Source organism: Pezoporus wallicus, unplaced genomic scaffold, assembly GCF_028554395.1.
Source record: "Pezoporus wallicus isolate ANWC-B61680 ecotype Strahan unplaced genomic scaffold, APGP_CSIRO_Pwel_v1 contig_3952, whole genome shotgun sequence".
Lineage (NCBI taxonomy): Eukaryota > Metazoa > Chordata > Aves > Psittaciformes > Psittacidae > Pezoporus > Pezoporus wallicus.
The window spans coordinates 7,096,519-7,123,509 of record NW_026635034.1 but is presented as its reverse complement, the minus strand read 5'-3'; the positions used below and the strand labels follow the sequence as shown (position 1 = coordinate 7,123,509).

Genomic DNA, 26,991 nt, shown 5'->3' with positions numbered 1-26,991 from the left:
GTCAGTGTCAGTGTCAGTCAGTGAGTCAATGTCAGTCAGTGTCAGTCAGTGTCAGTCAGTGTCAGTCAATGTCAGTCAGTGTCAGTCAGTGTCAGTCAGTGTCAGTCAGTGAACTCCTGCCTGCCTGTCGCGTGGGCACGCAACGCGCCTCCTCAGCGGCCGCAGCCGGCACGCGCTGCCTCCCGCGCCGCACGCGCTGTCACTAAGGGCCCCTAGCAACTGTTCCCGCCGAACACCGCTCCTCCGCGCCCGCTCTTCCGGTCCCCTCCTTCCCGCGCTGGCCGAGCCCAACACTTTCGTTCCGGGGGCTGCGAGGGCCGCGGAAGAGCTGGGCAGTCCTCTGCGGCGAGCGCCGGCCCGCGGAGGGGCCGGACCAGAGGGAGCGGGTGAGGAGCGGAGCCTGAGCGGGTGCGGAGCTCTCCCGCCCCACCGCGAGGGCGGCGAGGCCACGGCGGGGAGGAGAGCCGAGGGAGCGCATCGCGGAGGCACCGCCGCTTTGGCGGGCGGGGCCCCGAGGCGGCCTGGCCGCTCTCTGCGCGGGGTGAAGCGGCCCCACACTGCCACTGTGGCCTCCACTGGGCCCACAAAGGCCTTGGTGCCTCTGGGAGACAGGGACAGGGCCATGCAGGCGTGCCGGGGCAGAAGTGCTTTGTTGTTTCCGGGAGAAATCCCAGCAGCGGAGGGCTGCGCTCTTCAGAGTACCGGTGCATTTCCTACTGCCTGTTTTATGCAGCTCCGCCGCTTCCTTGCTGCAGAAAGCCCCAGTCCTGTATGTTGTCGGAACCCCTGGGTCAGTGTTGAGGGCATGGGCGGTGTGCCCCAGAAGCTGTCTACCCACAGCCGGACCTAACCGTGCTGCTTCCGCAGTGCTCAGCAGACAGGAGCGAGCAGAGGTGCGTGAGCACCCGGCAGTAACCGGGATGAGCGTTTTCTGGCACTTCATGAGCTTGACACAAAATCACTTTGTCCCGGCTGAGATTTTTAAGTTGTTTTAGGATTGCAGTTGGAATGCAGAGGGCCCTGTGCAGCGGCAGTGATGTGTTGGGGTTTCGGAGATCAGGTGTAGATGTTATTTACAGTCTTAAAATTGTAAACTCCATTGTTGTCTTCTTTTGAAAAGTAAACTGAACATACGCTGCTGTAACTGTGAACAGCTGCTCTTTTGAGACTACAAAAGTTTTCTTGTGCCGTTAGTGCAGCATACCTCCTCAGTATCAATAAAGTGCTTTGGGGTGTCATAGTTGAACACAGTGCCTTAAGACATTATACGGAAAAGAAGCAGGCTGGGAATGCATGCCAAATTACAGGGCCTCTCACTGTCTTTGCTCTGTGTGGAACCATGAGATGTTGGGTATATTTGCTTTATCTAAGAGATATGTGAGAGCAAGTTGCACTATAAAAGTTGTATGCATATTAGATTTTATGCTAATTTGAACGGACCCCCCTGACCTTTCAAAAGTTAGAGCTTGGCAGCAGAGGAGAGGAAGGTATCATAGCATGCATGAGTATTTAATTTTACAAGAAAAAACAATATTTCTGGGATTAATTTTAAATTTTTATTGGAAAGTTAGTGTGTTTTGGTTTTGTTATTTCTCAATTAAATTACACTTGGTTTTATTTAAACACTTAATTTTGGATCACATCTCAGAAATTATTGTTTGTTTGTTTTTGTAAAACATGACTGGTTTGTTACATCATTTCACAAGTGTGATCCCTGACATGAAAAAGTAAACCTAAATTAGCTGAAAGTAAATACTGAGAATGACTTCTTTCATTTCAAGTGATGCAGCACAGAGTGCAAAAGGCAGTTTATAACTACTGCAGGCTGTGCAGGCTCCTGCCTGGGAACTGCTTTTAAGACCAGAGAGTGATCTAGTCAGAAGGGTTCTGCTAAAACTATGCCTGTGAGCTTCTGCACACAGCAGTGCTAATTCTGGCTGGATCGGGTATGGGCATACAGTCAGGTTTCCAAAACATTACTGAGAGTACACAGTGAAAATTTTATGCCAGCTGCAAAGGATGAGACAACATCTGTCCTGCAGAAAGCCTGAAATAAAAAACGTTACTCAATAAATACGAAGTTGCAGAATGAGCCTAGACTGGGTCAGCACTTACTTTCTGGTATATGGAGCACCAAAGCAGTGTTTTAGCTCTTAAGACTTAATTTTTCAGCCTCAAGCCTTGCTCCTGGAAGATTTCTTTTATCTCACAAAGTTCTGTCATCAGGGATTTCATTCAGGTAGTTTGATTTGCCCACACACACTAAAATTCAGGACAGAAATCTGATTTTGTGCAATTATCTCTTACAAATTTCTATCCTGTAGACATTTAATTCATTGTCAGTAGTCATGCTGAAGACTAATGGGACTATTCATCCAGGTAAATGGTGTCTACCAGTGTTTTCACAAGCTTTTAGACAGTGATCCTACTAAAGGAAAAAAGTAGTTCTGCACAGGTTGAGTGGGAGAATTTGCCTCAGTGAAATGATGAATGTGCACATATGTGCATTAAGAATACAGATCTCGAGTTCCTTCTAGCCATTTATCTCATACTCTCCTGAAATCTGTTTGGAGTTCTTGTGCTATAACAACTGAATCAGATGATTTTGTGTTTCTTTCTGTTAACAGGAAATACTTTCTTTGATGAGTATTTTTTGCTAAATTGGATCATACAGAATCATTTCTAATAAATTAGTTCACAGATTTTATTTAACAGCAGCAGCATACTGTCTGTTTCAGCTAACCATGTCTTTAAATTCACCTACACTGGTAAATGAAGAAAACTCTCAAGAACCAAGAAGAAATTCTGAATGTTTGAAAAGTGTAGAACCGCAGGCTCCATCATCGTTTCAAGATAACCCACTTCAACAGCTACAGCTTGCATCGCAGGAAGTACTTGAAAAGGCAAAGAAGAATGGGAGATCAAAATGTCCTCGATGCAGTAGCTCAAGGATGTTTTATTGTTATACATGCTTTGTTCCTGTTGAAACTGTCCCTACCAAAGAAATTCCAACTGTGAAGGTTAATATTTCATACAGATTTTTTATAATGTTCTTGTGCCTTTTAGTTACTAGGAATGGAGAACAGTCTGTCTGTGGATGTTTCATTTCTGATTAATTCAGTAAGGATGTCCATCCTGAACACAGCTATTAAGTACAGCTATAAGATACAGTTAGGTAAAATTCTTCTTATGTGAGGAATTATGTGTACAAACACTGACAGTGTTCCAATCCTCATTTACATATCTGCTGGATGGGAAGGTATGCTGAATCACTCAACTTCTTGTGCAAATGGTTGTTTTCACTTAGTTCTTAAAAGTTTCTGTACAGTGCTCTTACCTTCATTCTTCAGTGTCTAAGAACTCTGGCCAGAACAGAGCACATTGGGAACAAAAAATGATTTGTCTATAATTTCTATCCATAGAAATTTTACATAAAATGGAAATGTGAGCTAAAAGGCATTCCTAAATGTCACGGTTGTATAATTCAGATAACACAAATAAAGACTAAAAAGCCTAATGCCTTTCAGCTAAAGTACTTGGATAAATCATCAGAGGACTGACATTTTGCAGAATCACCTAGGAACTAAAATGCATTTTGAAGACACTCTGTAGTTTGAATGCATCATGAAAATACATATTTTAGGAGTACTTTGGAAATTTGACCTAGTGTATTTAAGTAAGTGCATTTTCACTGAAACAGCCATTTTTGCAATGAGGTGAATATCTAACACAGATAAGCATTCGTATTTACAACCATTATATTGATCAAATCAAGACCACATATTATTTACCTTAGAGATACTATTCCTAAATGTTTTATCACACTAGTGATGCAGCATTCCAAATTGCATTAATTGCTTGCTCAAGTATCTAGATGAACTGAATGTAACAGGTGCTTCATGTCACTTGTCTCTGGTTTAGTTCTAAACCTGTTAAAAACATTGTCAGAAATTGTCAAATATTTCTTAATTACATGTCCATAGGGATTTCTGCTGGATCTTGCATAAAAGTTTGTACCTGCATATATGGTCATAAATAATTGCTGATTTATTTTCTTTTTACTGTAGTTACCTTTGAAGATTGACATCATTAAACACCCAAATGAAACAGATGGCAAAAGCACTGCTGTGCATGCTAAGCTCCTCGCACCTGATGATGTTACAATATATAAATACCCCTGCATTCCAGAATACGAAGAAAAAAGACATGAAGTAAGAAATTCCATATAGATATCTGGGCTTTGTGCTGGGGAGATGCAGAGGAATCTTCTGAACTTCCTCCTGTAGTGGTACTGGACTGTGCTGGATAGAAGTGGGAGGGAAGCACTGTTCTGTTAATCCAGTCCACTCTTATCTTGCACTCTCTCAAAATATACAGTGGTTATGGAGTGTCTTACAAAGCTTATAAAAACCATAGTACTACTTAACCACCTTGAATGTCCTGTATTTGCCACCTTAGATAACATATAGTTTGATTCACTGTGTACCATAAGAAATACTTTGCCCAAACATATTTTCACAAACACATGAAAGTATTCAACTTAGAGCCAGTTGAATAGCAGTTACTTCTTGTGCTCACCCTATTCAGCAGCTGCAGTATTTAAATTTCTTTTAAATTTTTAACATTCCCTATTTCAGAGAAAACCTAAAATGCCTACTTCAGTCAGGACAGAGCCTGAAAATTTGAGCTATGCTCATTTAAATAGTGTGATTAATCTGAAATTTACACATTTGATGTAATTATAATGTTTGACTACATGAAGAAGAAAAGATATGTATCTCATATACACATTATTTTCTTCAAGGAAGGCAGAGGTGGCAAAGAGGTAGGAAGCTAAAAAGGCAGAATAAGGAACAGGGAAGATACTGCAGTAACTTTGTATTGTCCAGCCTTTCCAAGTCACAGATTCTGAACGCTGCAGTAAGCAACTGAAAAAATCACTAAGGCCATCACTGGTCTTTTTCATACAAGATACTTGTGGGACCTGCAATAGACACAAGGGCAGAAGAGATTTTTTTCTTCTTAACCAAGACTCATGAATAAAATGTGAAACTATTTTTTATGGCCTTCCTGCCCCACACATGGCAATGACAGGTGAAATCTGAATTTTCTCAGGGCTGACACCATTATCTAGGATGAAAAAGCTGTTATTTACAAAGTATTAGAATTGGTAGTAGAAGCATGGAGGTGATATCCAAAGATCTCTAACAAGTATTCATTGTTTTAACATAGTCTTTTATCCTTTTAGACAATAGAATATTTTTTATGAGATACTTTTTCATCTTGTCCTGACTTAAATGTTCGTGGATGGGGGTAGAAAATCTCTGTTCTTTAATGAAACAATTCCTGGTGTTTCATTAGATTTTGCTAACATTCACATTTCTTTTTCTTTGTTTAGATAGCACTTATATTTCCTGGTCCCAATTCAATTTCAGTAAAAGATATTGCTTTCCATCTCCAAAAGTATGTTAAGAAAGGCACTTGTGCTAATGATAATGACTGTTCCAGAGAACCATTTCTTAAGCAAGCAAAACTAGAACCTAAAGAAGAAGAAAAAAATCTAAATGAATGCATCTCAACCAATGGGAATGAAGGCACTAGACTGAAGAAAATAATATTTATCGACAGTACCTGGAATCAAACTAACAAAATAATAACTGATGAACGACTTCAAGGTAAAAAAAAAAAAAACAGTTGATATTGAGATGTTTTTGCTACAGAAACAATTAAGGGAAATACACATCTCTAACAGACCTGAGTATGATAAGCATATGCCTAACCTTGTATCTGAATATATGTGAGAGCTTCAACAGCCTATTTCAGTGCTGTAGCCAAAGATTCAGTTATTTTTGGTGTCCTATAATTTGTTTCACACAATGGTAAGACTAGTATTAAGAGAGCATTTACACTGATTTTCTCACTTCTCCATTGAAACAAGTTTCCTCAGTCTGACAGAATGGAAGGTGTCATCTTAGACAACAGAACAGTAGTTTGAATGGCCTCTGAAGGAAGCCAGAAAGATTTCCTTTGCAGATGGCTATCTGCTTTCTCAGGAGACCCAGGAAACATTTCTATACACATTAGGGGCAGGCAGGCCACTAGAAGGTGAATGAGGGATCTAGGGTGCAAGTATGTTGTAGAATGGTTTGGGTTGAAAGGAACCTTACAGAACACTTGTTCCAACCCCCCTGCCATGGGCAGGGACACCTTCCACTGGACCAGGTTGCTGAAAGCCCTGTTATGCATGGCTTGGTTACTTTTTCTAGTAGAGTTCTTTGTTCCATGGTAATTTCAAAGACCTCATCACTTTCCAGACAAAAAGGGAATGCCTGCTTGCCCTCCACACCCTCCCATCGCTGAAAGCTAAACTTGCAATTCTGCAAAGGATTTTCATCTTAGGTTCATTACAAGAAGTTTACATTTAAGTATTCTAAATAAAACCACAAAAGATAAAACAATTTAGCAAGAGCCAGGAGTTTAAAGTATGTAGGAGTTTGAAATTACTTTCATTAGTGAAAAAGGTGCACTTAGCTGGGAGGCAGGCTATCAAGTTTATATGTAATACATAAACCCTGCTTGACAGGCTTAGATGCAGGATGAATGTTGCTTTGCTGTCTAGTCAGCTTATTAAAGAACCCCACATGTTAGTATAATGTATTGGCTAATTAAAATCCTGTTACCAAATATCTCCCTAATACTGTAAGCTTTGATATGAATGATCAGTATTTGTAATAAAGCATTGCCTTTGGCTATATAGATACAGTACAGATGATGGAAACATGCTTAGTAAAACTGTAACCCTTAAGCCCCTTTGATTTTTTTTTTTGTTGTTAAAAAAAAAGAATCCTAAAATTCTGTGTTTGAAATGAACTGATCCTGCATTTGTAGTAAGCTCAGCAGTGTCAGCAGTCTTGCCTTCAATGGACTGTTGTTTGTATTCAAACCACACGTAGGTGGGAGTTTACACTGGAGGAACTATCCCCTAAATTCAGTTCACTGCTGTTAAGGTGGGAACATTGCTGAATTTGATGAAGATTTCACTTTGGTTAGGTCTGAGAATTCAAGTATTGAAACCTCTTCAGGAAAACATGAAGTTTCCTGTTACTATTTAGGATACTTATGTAAGCATTATCAGAGGTAATAATTAGCCTTTGTTACTTTGAATTTTTAGTTCCAAAATGCCAACAATAACATTTAAATTCAATGATGGAATCTCCTGTTTAGGTTGTTCTTTTTTTTCCTAAATGCTGTTGGAGAAATTTCTTTTACTATGCAAGATATCATACATTCCTAACTGCAAAGGAAACAACTAAATCCATCTTGCAATTACACTAGAAAGAATTAAATGTAGTTTGAAGGTAAAAAGTACAGAATTACAAGTGCTGGGCTATAGGCCAGTTTGCACTCCTGAATTTGGATCTTACTGAAACTTCTTTGTAACTTCCAAGCAATCCTAAAACCATAGTTACTTTTACTTTTACTAAACCATCCCATGACGCACACTTAGTATCTGATTTTAACAGTTCAGAAAGAAATAATTTTACAAGCTGATGCTGGTATACACCTTGATGGGTGTATAAACTGTTTCTTATAATGCAGCTGTCCATCCTGTTTACAAAGTGATTACACATTAAGGTGAATTTAAATGTGTGCTTCTTAAGGAACATAAAAAACAAGATAGACATTTAAAATCCATCGGAATAATAAAACAGTTAAGAGACTATAGTAGATAAAAGATTTCCATGTGCCATACAGAGACCAAATTTCGTTCTTTCATCTCAAGTGGGAATGCTTTTAGTTTCTAATAAAATTAATGACCAGATTCTCTTATACTTACTCCCGAGTAATCCCTGTGAGATTTCAGTCACTTAAACAAATGAAAAGTGTCTAGTTCTTACAAAATATTCCTCAGTTCAGCAAAACTGAGGCATTCTGTTTTCCACTGAAAGCTATTAGCTTTGCAAACAGTGAAGTTTATTAATTTTATGAACACTGATGAGACTTTGTATATGTGGTTTTCACTCTTCCCATCTGAAGAGACCACGCAGTTTGCTGAAGGCTATGAACCTGTATGAATGAGAGGATTAACCTACAAATTTAATTGGAGATGAGGACTGTAAACTAGCCTTTACAGCACCTTCGCATCAAATTTCGAAGTGGTACACAAAGGAAAATAAAATTACTGCCTCCATTTCACAGAAAAGAAATTGAGGTACTGGAAGAGAAGTTATATGCATGCAGGCATCGAGCAGGCTCACAGCAAAGTCAGAAAACAAAACTTAAAACTTGTTTGGCATCCCATCCACCAATCCACATTGTCTAATCTATGTCATCTTTTTTTCTTGACAGGGTTGCTGCAAATTGAGTTGAAGACAAGGAAAACTTGCTTTTGGCGTCATCAGAAGGGGAAGCCAGATACATACCTTTCCACAATAGAAGCAATTTATTATTTCCTTGTAGACTATCATCAGGAGATTTTGAAAGAGAACTACAAAGGACAATATGATAATCTGCTTTTTTTCTTTTCATTTATGTACACATTGATTAAAAATGCCAAGTGTTGTGCAGGAAAAGAGTAAGATGTCTATCTATAGGTAAGTTACATTATATTTGATTTCTTTTATGATTATAAACTGCACAAATGTAATCTGGAAATAGACTGTACTCTTAATAATGGTTAAGCGTTTGTCCGAAAGTAAGCTACAGATTTTATGTCCTTTACACTTGAGGTTGTAGAACTACTCTGATGAGCAGTCTGATAAGAATTACTCCTTTGAAACCAGTCAGGCTTTGCTAAGTGTTGTGTCATCACAGTGAGATTATTTCCCGAGGTGGGGATAGGAGGACTTGGCCCCTCTTGCCATAAGGAGTCATGTCTTTTAACTGTGAAAAGCAATTAGCATGGTAGCTTTTTATTGTTACTAATACTTTATTTCCGGTATTTTCATTGTGTTTTATGCAGTAAAACTGATTTCACTTTCATGACATGAAAAGCTGAGTGAAATTGTTAGGATAGTATTTAACTGGGGGTGTGCCAATACAAAATGAAAAACCACATTAAGTGACTAGAATATAAATTATGTATTTTCGAGACTAACTCTGGAAAATTGTCCTAGTAATAGAAAAGAATGCTCTCTTTAAACATTATATAGTGTATGATTTCTGTAGTACCATTCACATACTTTCTGGATAATTTTTTCGTTACTATCATTTTGTGCAACATTAACTTAAATGTCACAGTGGCATATCATGAACAGTAAAATTTTATAGATGCCACATACTTTTGTCTGGAAACAGATATTTTTGCAGGACTCAAGACAAATTAATTTGCAGAGACAAAATATAGGGAAGATACTTGTTCTGCCTACAACAATTCCGACAAGACGTCCTTAATTTAGGCAGACTATCCATCTGCTGTGTTTTTCTTTTGCAGTAATAGTGCAAATTTGAACAGCTAAATAAGACATTGTCTGATGCTGATGGAAGTTTTGATGGTATATGTAGCACTGCTGGCAGAGTCATCACATGTGAATGTAATTATAGAAGGGTGACTTTGCCAAGCTGTACCATGCAGCTGATGCTGGCAGAGGTAATAGTCCTAAGCTGTATCTTTACAAGCAGTTATACGAATATATTTGTATCACGCTAGGATGTTCTGCCAGAAAAAATCAAGTTGGTAAAAATTACAGTCTTAAGACAAAAAAAGAATGTTTCATTAGAGGTACAATGTAAAATGGATAAATATTTATGAATATTCTCAGAAGCACGTTCCTTAAGAAAACACTAAATCTTGTCAAAGTGACACAGAAAAATGATAATAGATAATGCCTTAAACAAGAAATTTGAAGTTTGTTGCATATTTTCCTCAAAAAATTGCCCTAACTTATCAGCTGTACCCCAAGAGGGCCCTGTCACACCCTTGTGATTATAGAAACAATGCCTTGAAAAATAGCACCAGAAAATCTTATGCTGACACAGCTATATACAGGCTCAAACAAAAGATTTGTAGGAGATTTTTTAATGCTTCAAGATACTGAAATCAAAGTTAATACTGCAGTATTAACAGTTGGGCAGCTTAGTCTAGTTGAAGATGTCCATGCTTATTGCAGGGGGGTTGAACTAGATGACCTTTGAATAATGTCCCTTCCAACCCATGCTATTCTAGGATTCTTTAATTGTTTAAAACAGAACATACAAATACACTCTCTGCAAGTCATACCTATCTTCACGAATGCATATAAAAATGCATTTCAGTGGACAACCAAAACACAGTTCCATTTACAAAAAGAAACGCTAGTTAAGTTACACATACGTGTGTGAAATGTGCGGAAACTGTAACAGCATCATGAGAAACACAGGCTTGAAGTCAGAATGAGAAACATCATTTTAAAATATACATACATATTGAGTTCATGTGCCAGGCAATGAGAAAAATCATCAGTCCTGTCTCAGTATTATTGAAGCAACACATTTCTTATTCATTTGGTTCTTATTGCTATTGAGAGGCTATTTTAGCTTTCTACAATGATTAATGCTATTTCCTTTGGTATGAATTTTGATAGTCTTTTGACATTTCCATCTGTTCTTGTATTTCTTAAACAAAGATTGTTGTATTTTTTTTTTAAGTCATACAAGTACAATAGCTTGAGAAGGAAACTTTCACCCACTTTAAACAAACAAAAATAAAATGAACCCACTGACCTAACGTTTTACAAGAACCAGAGAGAAAAATCTGGGGAGGAGGGGGAGTTACTTCCAAGACACATTTCCCTGAAAACATGTTTTTTTATTTAAGAGGCAGAGGTCAGATAAAAGCTTATATAAGCTGTTCTTTGTTACTTTTGGAAAATAGTTTCACAAGGTTAAGAATGGTTTCCAAATTTAAGTTTTGCGTCTCTCACTTTATTTGAACAATGGGAATTAAGAATCTATCCCAAAAGTAAATTAGTCTTAATTCTCAGGTGAAATCAACGTACAGAAAAGATTGTAAATCTGGAACACTGTGTCCCAGAATTGGGTTCAGATTCTTCTTCTTCCAGTGCAACTGCGGTGTAATGCAAGAGTCATTCTTACACAAGTGACAGAGGCACATCTAATATCTGTCATTAATTATTGTCTGTTGATATTCCTCTGATAACCTTTTGTGAGGGCGGGAAGGAGGTTATTGTCACTTTTGCTGCAGATCTGCTCTGAGCAGATGTAGCTCTCCCTCCTCTCCCATATGTAAAAATGTTTAAACCCTCTATTTAATTTCAGTATTGGTATAAGCAGCCAAACTAGCCAAGTCCTCCACCTCACACTGAAAATGTCTCAAAACTGTTGATACATTTTTCCAGCTTTGAGATTGAAGAATAATTTTGTTCCACCAAATGAAAGCGATCAAGTGGTTAATCCTTTCAAGTGCAATTAGCAGCACTGACCTCACTGTTCTTTAAAATGAAGGTCATGGGGAGGTAAAGGCCAGTTCTGGGCCTTCTCTTTTATATCAGAATACCCCTGCACTAACTATCTCTTCTGTTTCCAAAAACATCAGAGAGCAAGGAGGTAAACAGGCTTCTACTTCCATTAGCAGTAACTTAAACAGCCATAAGTTAAAGGGGGAGGAAAAGGAAGAGCATCTCTATCTATCTCCTTTCACAACAGAAGACATCTGGCCTCCTGTGGGGAGGCCCCAGATAACAAAGAACCTGTCATTACAAAGCTCCGCAGTGTGCTCAGAGAACTATTTTACCTGCAGTCTGGCTCATTCATTTCCTGCCACTGAAGCCATCTGCTTTTGCTTATTGTGGGTATTTTTGTTCTTTGTTTGGCCAGGAGCATGAAGTGGCTTCACTTCAGCATGCCTGTATGTTTGGTCAGAGGCACTATTTAATCCTTTTCTCAAAAGGAGTAAGAGGGAGCTGCAAAAAACAATTCTCTTCCTGGAAGGTAGCACAAATGTTCCAAGCCTAGGTTGAATAGAGGATCATATCAGTGCATGGGTGGGGTAAAGATATACTGAGACTGAAAAGAGATGGCAACTTGGAATCTACAGAAGCAGCTTCCAAAGCACTTGTAATCGCACCTGATTCAAATCCTTTACTACTTCTCCTTGCCTTTTTTATTTATTTTTAATAGTTTGAGTCCAACTGGTTTTCCACAGAGGCTCCTCCAGGCCCAACTGTAGAATTAACGCAGCAATCTGTTCTTGTCTCACTGACTTTCAGTATTTTGCCAGAATGCTTTAAAAATCAGTCTATATTCATAAACTAAGTCGTAGCATACTTACAGAAAAGGATGCAAAAATCTATTCCACCTATACATGTCTTTGAAAATACCAAAATAAGGGGAGGCATGTGTGTGTGAAAAACTTCCTACTACTTTCCTATCATTTACTATAATGCCATTAATACACACCATTAACTTGTCTCAGAGAATTCCAAAATGCTGAGCATCAGCTGAATTCAAACTTGGTTTGTGACACAAAACTTAATGGTGACTGCAGCAATGTTAAAACAGGAAAGCTTTCCCACTAAGATGAAGAGATCATGTGGCAGTAAATTACTGATCTATTGATACCAGATTATGAGATCACCCATCAATGTACTGAACAATTCACCATAGTTCCTGAACTGTTATCCCTTGTCTTGAGACACATTATTTGAGTAAAATTCCAATGCTGTTGTAAGTTAGAACGTTGATTTTGACTGGTGACACTTAGTAATGCCACCATTCAAAGTAAGCATTCATATGAAAAATTTACTACATTCTTCCTGTACGCCTGTTGAGAAAGTTAAGATATTGCTGCCATTTTATGGATTCTGAAGAGAAGTCAGACGCTATAGAATTTTAAAAGTAATGTATCACATTAAACTTTAAAATTATGGTGTGGTTTCTTCACCAGTACCTGTCAGAAAAAAAATACAAGTATTTCATGAGTCCCATAGCAAGAAGTGGGAACTACTTCTCTAACACAAAACAGACTTTGTATTTTCACTTCACTGGAAAAGGGAATTTTTGTATAACTTTAGCACTACTGGTGGTGTTCTCCCATTCAAATCAACTCATTTTACTGCTGACTTTTCAGACCACTGGTATTGTAATAGGATGTTTAGAAACATACCACCGAAGAGCAAACAGAAGAGAATGCTCCACACCAGTATACCCAAGTGGTGCTCACCCTATCATCATGTGTGCTTCACTTCCCTTACCTACAAAGTTAATTTCCGACTAACATCTCTACACAGTTGAACTCAGCATGAAATCTAAAGGTTGAATATTATTACTTCAACAGTTCTCATGGTAAAATTTTCCAACAATAGGGCTAGAAGAGCTGTATAGAAGTACATGTGTATGTGTAAGTATCAGTAACATACCTTCATCCTAGCAATAAGTGCATTAGGGCAGAAGCCAAAGATTTTCTCTTATGCTGTTTCTATCTTACGGAACATACAAAGAAAATCAAAGCATGGTATCAGAGTTTACAAAATTAAAGATTAAACTGTTATATGTACAGATCAAATGTATATTTTAATTAGATACAGCCATACAGCTGAGCCTGTATGCAGACATACAGCTGTGCCTTTTAATGTACACAGATGAATACTTTGACTAGAAATTGTTTTGTTACGTTTGGATCCACTAACCAGCACAACTGCTGTATTATCCCTCCAAACAATACCCTGGAAAAAACAAATAGTATTTCATACCTTTTCACCACTCCCAGTATTGTTGCTAATGAGTCTAGTGTAGTTCCCTGCTGCTGTCTGAAAGTATCATGTTTTCTCTGCATTTCCAAGCAGCACCAAAATATTATTTGTTAAAACAGTTTAGCACATCTTCATCCATCTATCCAGGCTTAACAGGGCATGTCAAAAGAGGCCAAAGGGGTAAACAGATTATTCCAAAACAACTACAATTGTAAAACCGCAAAGACAATTCCAGAGCGTGTTGAACTACACAGAAATTCTGACTCACCTGCGCAGAGGAAGTGCTGTGGATCATGCTCCACCATTAGTTCAGCAGAGAAGGGGAGAAAGGAGCAAGAGTGCAGCCTCCCTGGTACGAAGGAAAATGTATTTGCCCCAAGTAGTTGTGGGCAGGAACACCTACAGTGAACATACGTAGATACAACCCTTGATGGAAAATTCATACTGTATATCATGCAACATGATGATTTCTTTGTTGTCTTTTGATTATTTACTAGAGAATAACCAAACCAGAGACAAGTGTTTCTCTGATGTTTTGGGGTTTTATTAATAATATGCAATTAGTTTATAAATTCCTCAGTTTATGCTAGTGTTTATTACATTGTATTTTTCTGGCAAACAACAGCATGTAAACCTATTAATCTGTGAATTTTATACCTTCTGTACTACCGAAGTGAGGCTAGACCTGGCCTTTATTCCGTAAGAATACTTTTTTGTGCATATGATCTGGAATAACGTGTAACTTTTATTAAAGAAGTTGTCTGTGAGGTAAATAATATTAACTCTTCATTTTTTGGTGGCATTTTATGTCTCGGTATCATCTTCAACAGACATGGTATTAACAATGATTGCATATAATCTCTACCCATATCAATGTCTATCTGTTAATGTCTACCAGTCCTGGTTTCCGAACAAACTTAGGACTCTTGAGGCTTTCATCATCATGAGTCAGGCTGGCTTCCATATGGAAAACCTTGCTTCTACTCTATTAAAAATTGAATTCTAAAAAACATTCCTAGGATGCACTCAATTTTGGAGGGTCTTTTTCTTAAACCATACTTGAATGCCACCCTCAGAGCCTAAAGGTCTGCTATAGTACAATTCCTGGAACTATTTGCTTTGGAGACAGATGCTAATGAATTGAACAGAATCAGACTCTTTCTAAGTCTAAATATAATCTATCCTTAGTGCCTTTTCTACAGAACAACAATACTTTGGTTCCAGCAAAAAAGTTTGCTCAAGCTACAGACTTAATTTCAAAGATTGCTGCTTAATGCTACATAGAAATTACATATTTCAAAAACATCATGAATATTTTATTTCTTCCAAAATTGGGGGGGGGGGGGGGGGGGGGTTGGGGGGGGTTTAATTTTCATGACTAAATTGTTTGCCAAATGCAGCATGAATTCCATTTGACCTGAACCTGCATTTTCTAGTGATTAGGCTATGCAGCTGAAACATTCTATCTCATTTTCTCTGTTCACAGTCTTCATTTGGGCCATATCAATGCTGCAGAGCCTGATTTGGGGTTTTGGGGTTGATTTGTTTGGGGTGTTTTTTTTTTTATATTTACAGCAGACAAGGAAGTAACTTGATACAGCTTCGATCATCAGAAACATGTAAAGCACCTCAGTGTACTTAAAACAGTTGGATTGCTTTACTAGCTCTTTTAACCTCAAAACATATTTAAGTGTGGTTACAATACTGGCTTCGACCTGCATACCTATGCAGTTCAGAGTACAAAAAATGCTTGCATTCTGTTTGTCATGACTACGTTGGCAAAAGACCTTTACATTGCCAAAGGCTTCAACTTTTCCTTGAATGTGGCTGACTTGATCTGGGGAGCTGGTTTAAAACCAATGCCTGAAGCAGTTGCCAGGAAATTTGCCAGCAAAACTATACTGTCAAACTCTTATATGCAGAATAATCTCTAACATAGGCATAGCCTGATTTTTATTTTTTTTTTTCATTTTAAAAGGAGAATCCATTGGGGAGGGGGGAATATAATGGGGTAAGAAACAAGAAATCTTGAAACTTTTGAAGTCCATACAAACTAACATGGTAGATTCAAGCAGGCAAGGTAATGTTCAATACTATAGCTGTTTGACATATGTATGGTCCTACGGAAATGGCCAGGATTCCTCTTTGTAGGTCCCTGCAAAGTTCTACCCTCTTTATAGGCAGTGGCCATTTTCAGTTACACAGGTGCCTATGTGTATTCATCTTTAGAAGCATCAGTTTAGATGTTTCCATGTTGGCACTTGCAAGAAATCAACGTAAGTAACACTGTACTGATCTCTGCCATTGGGTTTTGTACCTTTTTGGCTTTCCAGAGTTCCAATATTGGCATGCTAGCAATAACAGAATCAGGGTTTTCCTCTGCTGCTGAGTTCACTATGTCATTTGCACCAGTGACCCGAGCCAAGTCTGTATCTGAAACAAAAAGGAACTATATTAAAAAATGTGTTACTATGAAAGGAAAAGCCACTGCTTCAAGTTATCAAGACAACACCAAAGCGCATTAATCAAGCATACAATAAATGATGACAATTTGTTGTTTCATCTGAATTAAAAGAATTAGGTCCATCTGTTGATCTTCAAACCTAGAATCAAATCTTGGCAGTGACATGTGCTAACAAAAACTATTAAAAAAATTTTGTGCATTCTCTGTGTAAGATACCATGAAAATAAATACTCCTATAATTTAGAGGCAGTCTTACGCAAGGCCCTAGTGAGGTCACTAAATACAGCACAAATGTGGAATCTGAGGATGATATCCACTATGTTGTACCACGTAGTTTATTTCAACACTGCTCACTTACAGTCCAAATCTACAATCTCTATTTGGTTCAGTTCCAGTTCCATAGCTGCATGCAAGGAGCATTCCATTTACAGACAGTCCATTGTAGGTCCAGGAATTAGCCTTGCAGTAGAGCAAGCAATTGCACAGCTTAGGTTAAGATGGTAGAACATACCTCTAAAAATTGTCAATAGTTCCTTCTAGTCAGTGCTGGCGAATGGTGAACTACTGGAGAAACTACTGTGACATCTAAATGTGACATCTGCAAAAGCAGCAGTGACTCATCTGCCAAACACACCCATGTGCCTAGCAATTTTCGTTCTTTTTTTTAAGAGTTGCTCACAGTTTGCCCAGAGAAGTCAAGTTTAATGGTCTGTACATCTGTTCGGTCTCCTAGAGTCCTTATTAAAATCAGCATCACATTCCAGCTCCCATTCCTGTTAACCTTTTTAACAACAGGGCTGGCTATGCCTCCCAGGAGCCTGGCAACCAGAGAAGGCAAGGATGTCCTGGCTGTAACAGAACTGATTTTTATATCTTCTGCAACAGGCCTCCAAGTAACTGAGAGGCATGAGCCAAAGGAATTTAGTGTACTGTTACATAGAGAACAGCCTCCAAGTGAAAGACAACCAACCATAGGTCTACTTTGAGAAAAGGGGAATAAAAGCAGTCTAATACAGAAATATTAGTTTTCCCTGCCAAGTTCCTATAATACGTGGAAATGTAATGTCAACAAACTATCAGATACAACAATGCAAGCAGATCAGCCTCATTACAGCAATGAAGCTACTGCTATTTCAGTCATTTATGAAAGGTGGATACATCATCTTACCTTCCCAGACTGAGTTTACAGGATGGACAGTGAGTGAGAAACATTTTAAGACTGTCAGCTGAAAAGATTTGAGATGGAATCTTCTCAAAGGTAGTAAATTCAAGATCCCATGATATTCAATTTAGCTTGTAAATCTTCCTTCACAAGCTATCATCTGCATATTTGCTTGGAACAAAATAATCTCATTTGACTCCCACCTGTTAAGCTGGGTCCAGAAATGCAGAGCAGCTCTAAAACAGATAAAGCAGTGAAGATTTTTATGCAAAAGAAATACAGCCAGTGCAAGGTGATACAAAAATCTGAGGAGGTGCTGTTGAAATTAAAAGATCCCTATCTGTCAGTGGCCTACATAGGCTCTGGTTTAATAGTTGGCTGCCTCAGGAGAGGGAAGCCTAGAGGCAGTATAGAGCCATTTTTTGCCTTTCTTCCTGATGCTACAGATCATACACATCTCCAGAGAAATAATCACAGCTGTTACAGCCTTCGTTACTTATGCAGTATGGAATATATTAGGAAAGATTTGCCGTACTCCCAAACTTAGAACCTATACAGAAAAAAGTGAAAATTAAAACCACAAATCATTAACACTCTGAACACTGATATGTGTATGTGTGTGTGTGTGTCTGTCTGTGGGTGCTTTTAACACTGCTGCATTCTATTTGGAATTCAGTATTTTACAGCAAATAAAGTCTCTGACCCTTTTAAAAATAATTTCTTTAATCTTCAGGGGAAGAGTATATAAACATCTTGACTAACAATGAATTTCCAGGACTTTGAGTGTTTTCTGTTGGATTTTTTTAATGTGACTACACAAAAACAACAGCACTTAACATTGCTCTGTACAGCAGCCTGCTTTGCTGGGGGAGGCACTTTGGCAGTTCTCTCCCTCTTTTTCCATATCCCTCTCCTTTCAGAGGCCCCTCATCATGATGACCCATCCATTTGGCTAAGGGCTTCATGCAGCTGCATCTGAAAGAAGCCAACTGTATTCTTGGGTCAGCTGGAGAAGTCTGCCTGATTACAACTGTAGGTATGTACAGTGCTTGTAACACCCACAAGTTGGGGAGAAAAGGCCTAGGCTCACCTGAGCTTCCAGCAGAGTGCAAGACATACCAACCACCTACACAGCAAGTTCTCAATAGCTTCAGGCAATCAGTGCATAAAAATTGTTTTCTTTAAGGATTTTTGCCTACATACTTGGAACCATAATCTTTTGCTCACATGCATTCATAAAACACTATAACTTCTTGCAATTTGTTGCAGATTGTTTGCAAAATGAAAGAAGAATGATTTAGCGGACACATTTCAACTCAGTGGCTCTGATGTCCTGTAGATGGGATGTGTGAAAACTGAATGTTTCCTCATCTCTGTTAGTGTTTTCCATTTATAGTTATCCTACAGAAATTAAATCTTCTAAAATAGCGTGGCACAACCTTTTTGGTTATTGTTGCAAACTGAAAATGAACATTTGCCAAAGCTTGCCATTCTTAGGGGAATCTGAGTGAACTACCCTGCATAAACCTCAGCAGTGCTGGGTTACGCATTTTTAGGAAGAGCAAGATATTTTTTATTTTATGAGAATTAACACAACGAGGGACTAACTTCAGTGACTTCACCTCATATTTATTTGTTGTAAACTAAGATTTGCACCCAAATGCGCTGTATCCTCAGCTCTGTGCTCGAGACCTTCGCTAGTTTTTAATATGAAAAAATTCCAAGCAGGGTTCACAGATAATAAAGTGAGGCTCATTGAGGGCTAATCATAAACAGCAAGTCTGACATCATAGCTGGAATATATATCAACAGTAAAGCTTCAAAATTCTAGGATATGACCAGTGGCATAAGCGTGATGAAAGGAAGAGCAGTGCAGTTTTAGGTCTAGGGTCTTGATCAGCCCTTGTGCCCTGTGCTGTATCATCACACACATGGCATAGTCCTGCCAATATCTATGCTGTGTTACCAGGTGTGACACTTGTAGTTAAGCAGCTTTTTTCATTAGAACTGTAATTATGGTTGTAGATCACTACATCACAATCAGTATTCAGCTTTCACTAATGTTGCATACCTCCAGGACACCGAATTAAATGGGTTTACAGGTGACAAGTAGGCACTAAGTCACAAAAATGTTATGCTTTTTAAATACATCTGAACAAACGGTTTCACTGCAAACACTGGAAAGAAGAAATAAAGCCTTGTGTTTTGTGACCAAACATTTGTTACAATCCCTTCTTAGCTTTTATTGTATTTTGAGTGTCCATAATGCATATTTCCAAGTCTCTTGCATATTTGTACATCACTAAAATAACAGTTAGTACTAAGCACTAGTCTGCAACAGACAAGAAAGCAAAATCTGTGCCCTGTAACACTTAAAATCAAGGATAAAATCTGGCATCAAAGAAGAGTAGACTTGTCAAGGTGAAGCTCAGCAATGCTTTAATAGTGTGCACTCAGGTAGTCTGCAAGTAAGTGACTTGGCAGGCTTAGGATTTCACAATAAAGAAAGCTGGTACTCTTCTGGGAAGCTCGGGATACTCCAGCTTCCACAGAAGCAGACCATATACATAGGAACAGAGATGATTAGGCATGATCTTAGAGGTCTGTATTTACGGGCAAAGCCCAGGATGGTATAAACTGCTAACATCAGATGAGACACAGGTCGCATATAAGGAGGGAAGAGGTATTTAACAATTTTAGTATTTACATAACAAGCACGAACTGGATAGATTCAAATTAAGTTGAAACAAGAGTCTGGCGTGGTTAAAGGAAGAGTGAAATGTTATGCAAGACCCCAGGTAAGTTGAAAACCCTACTACTGAGTAACTGAACCACAAATACCTCAACTCTCATCTGCATAACAATAGAATTGGTCTCCTTTATCATTTCAATAGCTTGGTCTAACCCAGTTTCAATGCAAGTTCCAAAATTCCACACGTTTCCTTCCTGCTGTAGATGCTGTGACATATCCCCCCAAAACACGACATTTGGCAAAGATCTGATCATGGCCTAAAGGTGAACATATTAAATGAGCATATTGGTCAAAACAGCAGTTCCAAGTCCATGAAAAGAATACCAAAATAAATAGTTCATTTGCTGTTAGTTCCCATGTAGTTTGTTTGAGAAGGCAGACTGCATATTCTTCAGCTCATTAAAGTTTACTTTAACAAGCTGTGAAGCTGATACAGCAATGGTTCAACAGTTCAGTACTGCATGGCCTTTTCCTTTTTTTTTAAAGAAAAAAAAGCTTCAGCATCCCACTTGGCATAAAAATCACATATTTCAAACAGATTTTCAGATACACCTTTGAGAAAATACTGTTTTCCAGCCCTTTTAAAACTATTTTTCTTCTCCTCCCTAAACTACCTTAACATGTTTCCCTAGCAAAACAAAGATGTTCTTTGTTTAAATAACATCTCCTGTCTTGCTTGTTATGAAACAGCACATTTAACATTTCCCATTTCCTCAAAGTCAGTTGCTGGGTGAGATCCTTCAGTGAAAGCCATGCAGCATTTTATAATATATTACCTTACATTGTTGGTTTTATGAGTAAATCACATTGCTGCTATTGCTTTTCCTAGTTGTTTTTAAAGTTCAAGTGACAGATTCAGTGTACTAGGAACTGTTTATACACAGAACAGCTAGAACTTGGGCAAACCTATGCAAGTTCTCTTAGGGTGTAAGACCACCACTCTGATATGAAGGAATCAACCCTCCCAAGGCCAATTTAATCCTCATGCTGATGTACAAGTGCCAGTCAATACCCAGTCCACCATGCCTGTGACCAGCCACAACTGTACTTGTTAGCATGCTTACACTGTTCAGTGATGTGCCACGTGGAACTGCTTGAGCTCTTCGAGCACACACATACTGCTTGCAATCCTTGAGTTGGCTGGATATCTCTATACAGCTCCACATCATGCAACCCAGACATGCTCTCGTTTCTTTGCTGTTCTTGGCATTTAAGGAGTTCATTGCCAAACCCTAATTCTAGAAAACCCACCAGACATCTATCCAGTTGTTGTAACTTTTCATTATTTACTACCATTATGAGCAAAATTGTCAGGGAGCCAGTCCAGTCATCCAATCTCCTGCAACATCTTATTTATTTTTGAAAGTTTCCAGAGTAGACGCCCTGGTTTTATTTCACACAGAAAAGGGGACAAACTAGTGGTATGTCCTTACCACACACACAGCACATGACAGAATAGCTCCATCCAGAGGAACCAGTCAAGAAACCCACAGTTGTCAAGACTGTTGTCAAGAAGTTCTTCTGCACCCAAGGTTCAGCCAGAGTAACTGGTATTTTAGTAAGAGGCATATTTGCTCCACCTACAGCTGTCAGTGTCAGGCCCTGGAATTTACTAAACACAAAAGGGGAAAAAGATAAATTAACATTTCAAGAAATTATAATTCCTGAAGAATTAAATAAGTGAAACAAAAGCTAATAAAAGTTCATTCAAGCACCCAGTTAGCAGAAGATTGTCACCTTTGATCATTATTGGGTTTGGTCATGTAAGCAGATATGCCTTTTGAACTTTTGATGAAAGATTATACAGCCTTAATAGGAGCTGAAATCATTTGTTATTTTGCAGGACAAGACCTTATTCTTTCCAAAACTAGTCCACAGTTACAGCAATGGCTAGGATTACATATACATCTGACTAGATAAACATCCACAGCTTATTTTACAGCACTGCTGCTGGCTAAAAAGTTTTGGATCCCTGCAGTGTGGTTTGTGGGATCCTGAAGGGTCTTGCAGACTTGTTATGGAATTTCTATAGGGCTAGATAAACATTCTGCAGAGTACTTTGTTGATTCCTCATAATTTATGCCAAATTTTTCAGCTAATGTGCAAGGCTACATTGTGGCTAGCATTCAGCAAGCACTGGATGTGCGTGCAAAAACCTTACATTTATTTGCAATGAAGAGGTCCAAAAATTGCTCTCTTGATACTATTGCCATTATCAAGGGGAGTCCTCTAACACCAAGATCACACACTAATGCAGGGGTGCAGCACGGATCCAATGTAGCAACCATCATACTAGCCATGGATGCTGTGATCAAGCCAGCATTCAACTGATGGTGCCTAAGTAGAAATGGTGCCATGTTCAGCTGGAAGTGAGCATGGCTACTCTAATGCTGTACTGACTTCAGTACTAAAATACTTCAATGCTAAAGTGCTGGAATTTAAGATAGACTACAGACACAGAATAAAAATATCAAAGATACTGGGCTCCTTGGAAATCAGTTTAGCTGGAAGACGAAAGATCCACTTATTGCAAATACAAGACAAGAACTTAGTAATTTTTTTGGAAGGAATTGTCAGAAGTGGAAGTGTATCAGTTCCTATCATTCTGAGTGACTCCTACTGCAGCCTATTAATTATAGGAAACAAAACCAGTTTGATATACGATTGCTTTGTAGTAGAAAATAGGACAAATTATTCATAACAAAAAGCTTCAATAGCTGTATGTCATCACAGTAGAAAATAATTGATACAGAGGGACCTAAAAGATCTTACTATAATTCCTCTAGCCATTAGTTGTTCACATAGGAATCTTAGGAGTAATGCTGTACGGAATCTAAGTCAGACTCTTAGTTAAACAAACACCCTCTAGACAATCCAGCAAACTAAATCCTTGAGACCAACATCAGCTTCTCTCCTAATCAACACAGAAGTCAGTCACCAACTTTCTTCTCCTTGTGTTCCAGTTCTACCAAATTTGTTAAGCTAAGTTGTATAAGGCTACTTCCCTACCCTTGCAAAGGAGCTAAGAGAATTAGCCCTTACCTCCTCCTAGGATTCAACTGTATTTTGAGGAAAGCAAAACAAGGCCTCTGAGTCACCCTAATTTCATGTGACAGACTAAAGAGTACCCAGCAGTTTTCCAGAAGCCACTAAAACAGCACTGAATGCTACATCTCCATACAGTGGCCAGATATGCCACAGTTTTGAGAACCTTGGCAGAAGGGTAAACATCAAGGTGTGGATATTCCATCGCATACTTGGCAATACACATAAGAGCTGTTGCTGCCAAACCAACTAGACTGTGAAATGCAGATACAAGCTGAGGAAGGTCAGAGATTTCAATTCATTTTGCAATGGTAAGACCTGCAAAATTAAATGATTTAGATCCAAAACAAAATATTACATTGTGTTTCATACTCAAAGCATAAACAGACCATTGAGCAAGAAAAGGCTGTTTACTTTTTAATGCTGTTTTCCTTTTAGTGCAATTAAATAGAAATATAATAGTTATAGGAAATTTTAACCTAATTTAAGTCTTTTCCAAAAATACATCGCTAGAACATTTTGAGATGACAGCTTGTAAGAAACAGAGCCAGAACAGCTCTTTTGAAGCCACTGTTTCTTACATATGGGAGAAAGTTGTGCAGATGCATCCGCCAGTTTCCAAATACATTTTGCCTACAGAGAACCAAGGCAGGCAAAATGGCTCTGAACACAATAGAAGACTGCTACAATCTAAGTGACAAACTGGCAAAGAAGTAGTACCTTCCCCTCTTCTCTCTTACCAAGTTACAGCCTCAACCTTTGAGAATGTCTGCTGGCCTCCACAGCATCAGATACAAAATCCTCAGAGATGCAGCATTAAAACTACATGCAATTTTAAAAATATTTATTTTCCTTCAAATTGATAAAACTCTAATTCAGATCAACTGTGGCAGTTCATAGATTCAAAACAAAAATAGCACAGCACACAACTGAACCAAAACACATCATCTGAAAACAAAACCAAAGGAAAAAAAAAATAAGAACATGTATCATTGCTGTACAAAGCTTTACTCTTTGTAAAAGAATACAAAGGCATTGGAAGGGTTTTAAAATCTGGAGGAGGAAGAAGAACCAATAGTTTATTTCAAAGATGAGAAAGGTTTCTTCTCAGTTTATTAATGCAAGTACCCATTTCTGATTGTAAGGCTCCTGCACATTCCTCCTTCCACATTTTCTGGTTTCTGTATTTCTTTGACATCAATCCACCAAGCGACCATGAAACTAATTAGCATCCCAGCAGCTCAGTTGCAGGATCCATTGACATATATTGGAGTACATGTTTTCAATTACCATCAACACTGTCATATTGTTTTCTAATATTAGTCTACAATGCCTCAACTACTGCCTCATTCTTTATTATTTTTCAGGCTTATTTCTTAATCCTCTGTATCAAGAGAAAAATACTTATCACATTAGTTCAAGATGAAAGATATTACACCTTTCCTAGGTTTGTCCAGTACCGGACAAATTTAAAACTGTTTTAGACACTATAATCCTCATGGGCAAAAGCAGTATATTTTATCAAATTAAATATGAAGTACACATTGTCTCTTATTTTGATTTTAGATGTTTTGATATTAAAAATGTTCTGAAATTCCTACATGACTTCATTTAGTAATCATGCAGACTTCCTTTGGTGTTTTAAAGAGCACATGGTGACAATTTTAAATAATAAATTGTCTGTTAACCTGCATCACTGAATGAGTATAAAGTATGGTCAAAAATGATCAGAAAAACCCATGATGCTCAAATCGTAACTATCAGACAAATATAGCCATTGAACATTCTTGGAACATTGTAAAGGCCAAAGACCATGTGTTGGCTGGTATCCTCAAGAAATATTTATGGGCTTTTCAGAAGTCTAAATCCAAAAACGTAAATCTGACAGAAGGGAAACTGTCATATAAGGACATTAACAATGCTGAGATGAAGCAAGTTTTTATATATACTGTATCCTGAGAACACCTGAGGTTAAACAGACTAGCTGTATGATTGTATTGATGTGGCTTGTACTATGGCTTATGGAAAAGATGCAACATAACAAGCAGCAAGAAGTAACAAAACCAACTTCCCAGAACACATCTCAAGTATTCATACGTAAGACATCTAGGAAAAAAAAGTTAGCTTCAGGGATTTCACACCTTATCTCTAAGAAGCAACAATGCAGCATATAATTTTGATCCAGTGTTTAATTATTAGCCTGGTCCTCACAATTAATCAGGTCAAAATCTAAGTGTAAGAATGAAAGGCTCCTTTATTTGTTTGCAGAATATAAACTGAAAATACCTGTTACAGCTTTTAGTTCAGTCTGATCTCTGTCAGTCTTAAATATTTATTACTTTTTAAGATTTTATTCATCTATTCCCTCCATGCATTATAGCACAAAGCAAAATGCTTTACTTTATTCTTTTAATATACATGAGCTATTCTGGCATGGCAGTACAATATCATTTCAAAGAATGGGGTTCTAACATAAAACTAACTGTGAAATAACCGTTTGGAAAATAGCCTTTATTACTTTCTATATTGACTGCCATGTAACCTTCTAGTAAGTTCCAGGACATGCATCAGATTTCCCTCCAGCAATGGTACTGTTTGAAAAACTTTGAAGAATTAATGAAGTCCAACACCTCATTTCTTCCAGATTTAGTGCTGAAATATACCTCCTTTATCTGTCTTCTTTTAGTGCAAAATACCACCTTTCTCTGTCTATACTAAAGATAATTGCCAATTAGAATCTACCCCTAGGAAGAAATTGCTCAGTTTTAATCAGTTTTGAACACCACATGCATCAGGATGTAGATTTAAAAAAGAGCAGATAAAAGTAAATATTGTCTCTCTCCTGATGCACTTATAAACTAAACTAAATACAGATTGGTACTTCTGCAAATGAATTAAATCCTTTGATGAATGCTGCTTTGTAACTAACTGAACATTATGGAACTGGCAATGAAAGGCTGTTTTCTCTTGAATGAAACAGTACAGTCAAAGGAATATGCTCAAATAAGGACAGTAGAAAACAAAAAGGCTATAAAATTGTCTCCCTGGCCCTAGGGATAACAAATTCCATGATCTAATGAAGAAGGGTGGCAAATATTTGCCCATATAAGTGAATGGTTTTCCTGCAGGGCCTAATTCTGCACATATCCCTTGTTCCTCACTGCTCGTAGCATTAATATTTCAGGCAGGATTAGGTTCTTTGCTTGCTCGTATGGCTAGGTTTGCTAGCACAGACCACTCTCCTAGTTTTGAATTACTTAACAGAAGAATGCTGAACATTGAATAACCTGTTCAATGTTATGTTAAATGGCATAGAAGGGTACCATATCCTCCTTTAAATGCTGCTTTAGGAAGAAGGCAGAGATAATCATATTCTGGAGTAAGTTATTGGAAAACATCCAGCATTCTGAATAATTAAGAAATCACCTGTTCAGAAATTAAATTTCACCTGTAAGATTAAAAAAAAAAAATCAAAATTGTTAAAATTTTTATTCAGACAGAGCTCTGAGCAACCTGACCTAGCGGAAGATGCCCTTACTCATTGCAGAGGGGTTGGATTAGACAGCCTTTGAAGGTTCCTTCCAACCCAAACCATTCTATGATTCTAAGAGAAGTTTCCAGCTGGAAACCCTACCTGTGGATGGGTAGTCTCAGTGTAAGAGTGGTCAGACTAAAATATGAAAGTGCATCTTGACTGCAGCTATTTCCAGTGAGTCTCTTGAATCAATTTACCTTAATCTATCCCTCTCTTCTATGCACATCTCTGCAAATATTTTTAGCTACAGGTTTTCCACACCTGAATAGTCAGTCTTACGATCCAGAAGTCCGTAATTATTTTTCACCTTCATGGTCAGCAAGAAGAGACTTCAGGGGCTGTCCT

The 26,991-nt window shown here is 38.1% G+C and overlaps 1 protein-coding gene and 1 long non-coding RNA gene across 5 annotated transcripts; one reads left to right on the top strand and one right to left on the bottom strand.

Moving 5' to 3' along the window:
- Positions 1-234: 234 nt before the first annotated feature.
- On the top strand, positions 235-14,200 carry DTWD1 (DTW domain containing 1). Of its 3 annotated transcripts, XM_057396977.1 has the most exons (6): positions 259-386; positions 2,739-3,020; positions 4,068-4,211; positions 5,399-5,675; positions 8,350-8,594; positions 13,845-14,200. In XM_057396977.1, the coding sequence occupies exons 2-5, from the start codon at positions 2,745-2,747 to the stop codon at positions 8,577-8,579; spliced, it is 927 nt and encodes a 308-aa protein (XP_057252960.1). In that variant the 5' UTR covers positions 259-386; positions 2,739-2,744; the 3' UTR covers positions 8,580-8,594; positions 13,845-14,200. The 3 variants fall into 3 exon arrangements, with proteins under 3 accessions (XP_057252969.1, XP_057252960.1, XP_057252951.1); XM_057396986.1 differs by lacking the exon at positions 13,845-14,200 and having other exon boundaries at positions 235-386; positions 8,350-9,841; XM_057396968.1 differs by lacking the exons at positions 259-386; positions 13,845-14,200 and adding an exon at positions 803-893 and having other exon boundaries at positions 8,350-9,841.
- Positions 14,201-20,178: 5,978 nt separating this feature from the next.
- LOC130592611 (uncharacterized) lies at positions 20,179-26,991 on the bottom strand. 2 transcript variants are annotated; one of them, XR_008970594.1, is made up of 4 exons: positions 26,908-26,982; positions 26,435-26,559; positions 21,500-21,668; positions 20,179-20,323 (listed from the first exon to the last, which is right to left on the bottom strand). It is a non-coding gene; the product is annotated as an uncharacterized LOC130592611 (long non-coding RNA). The 2 variants fall into 2 exon arrangements; XR_008970595.1 differs by lacking the exon at positions 26,435-26,559 and having other exon boundaries at positions 26,908-26,991.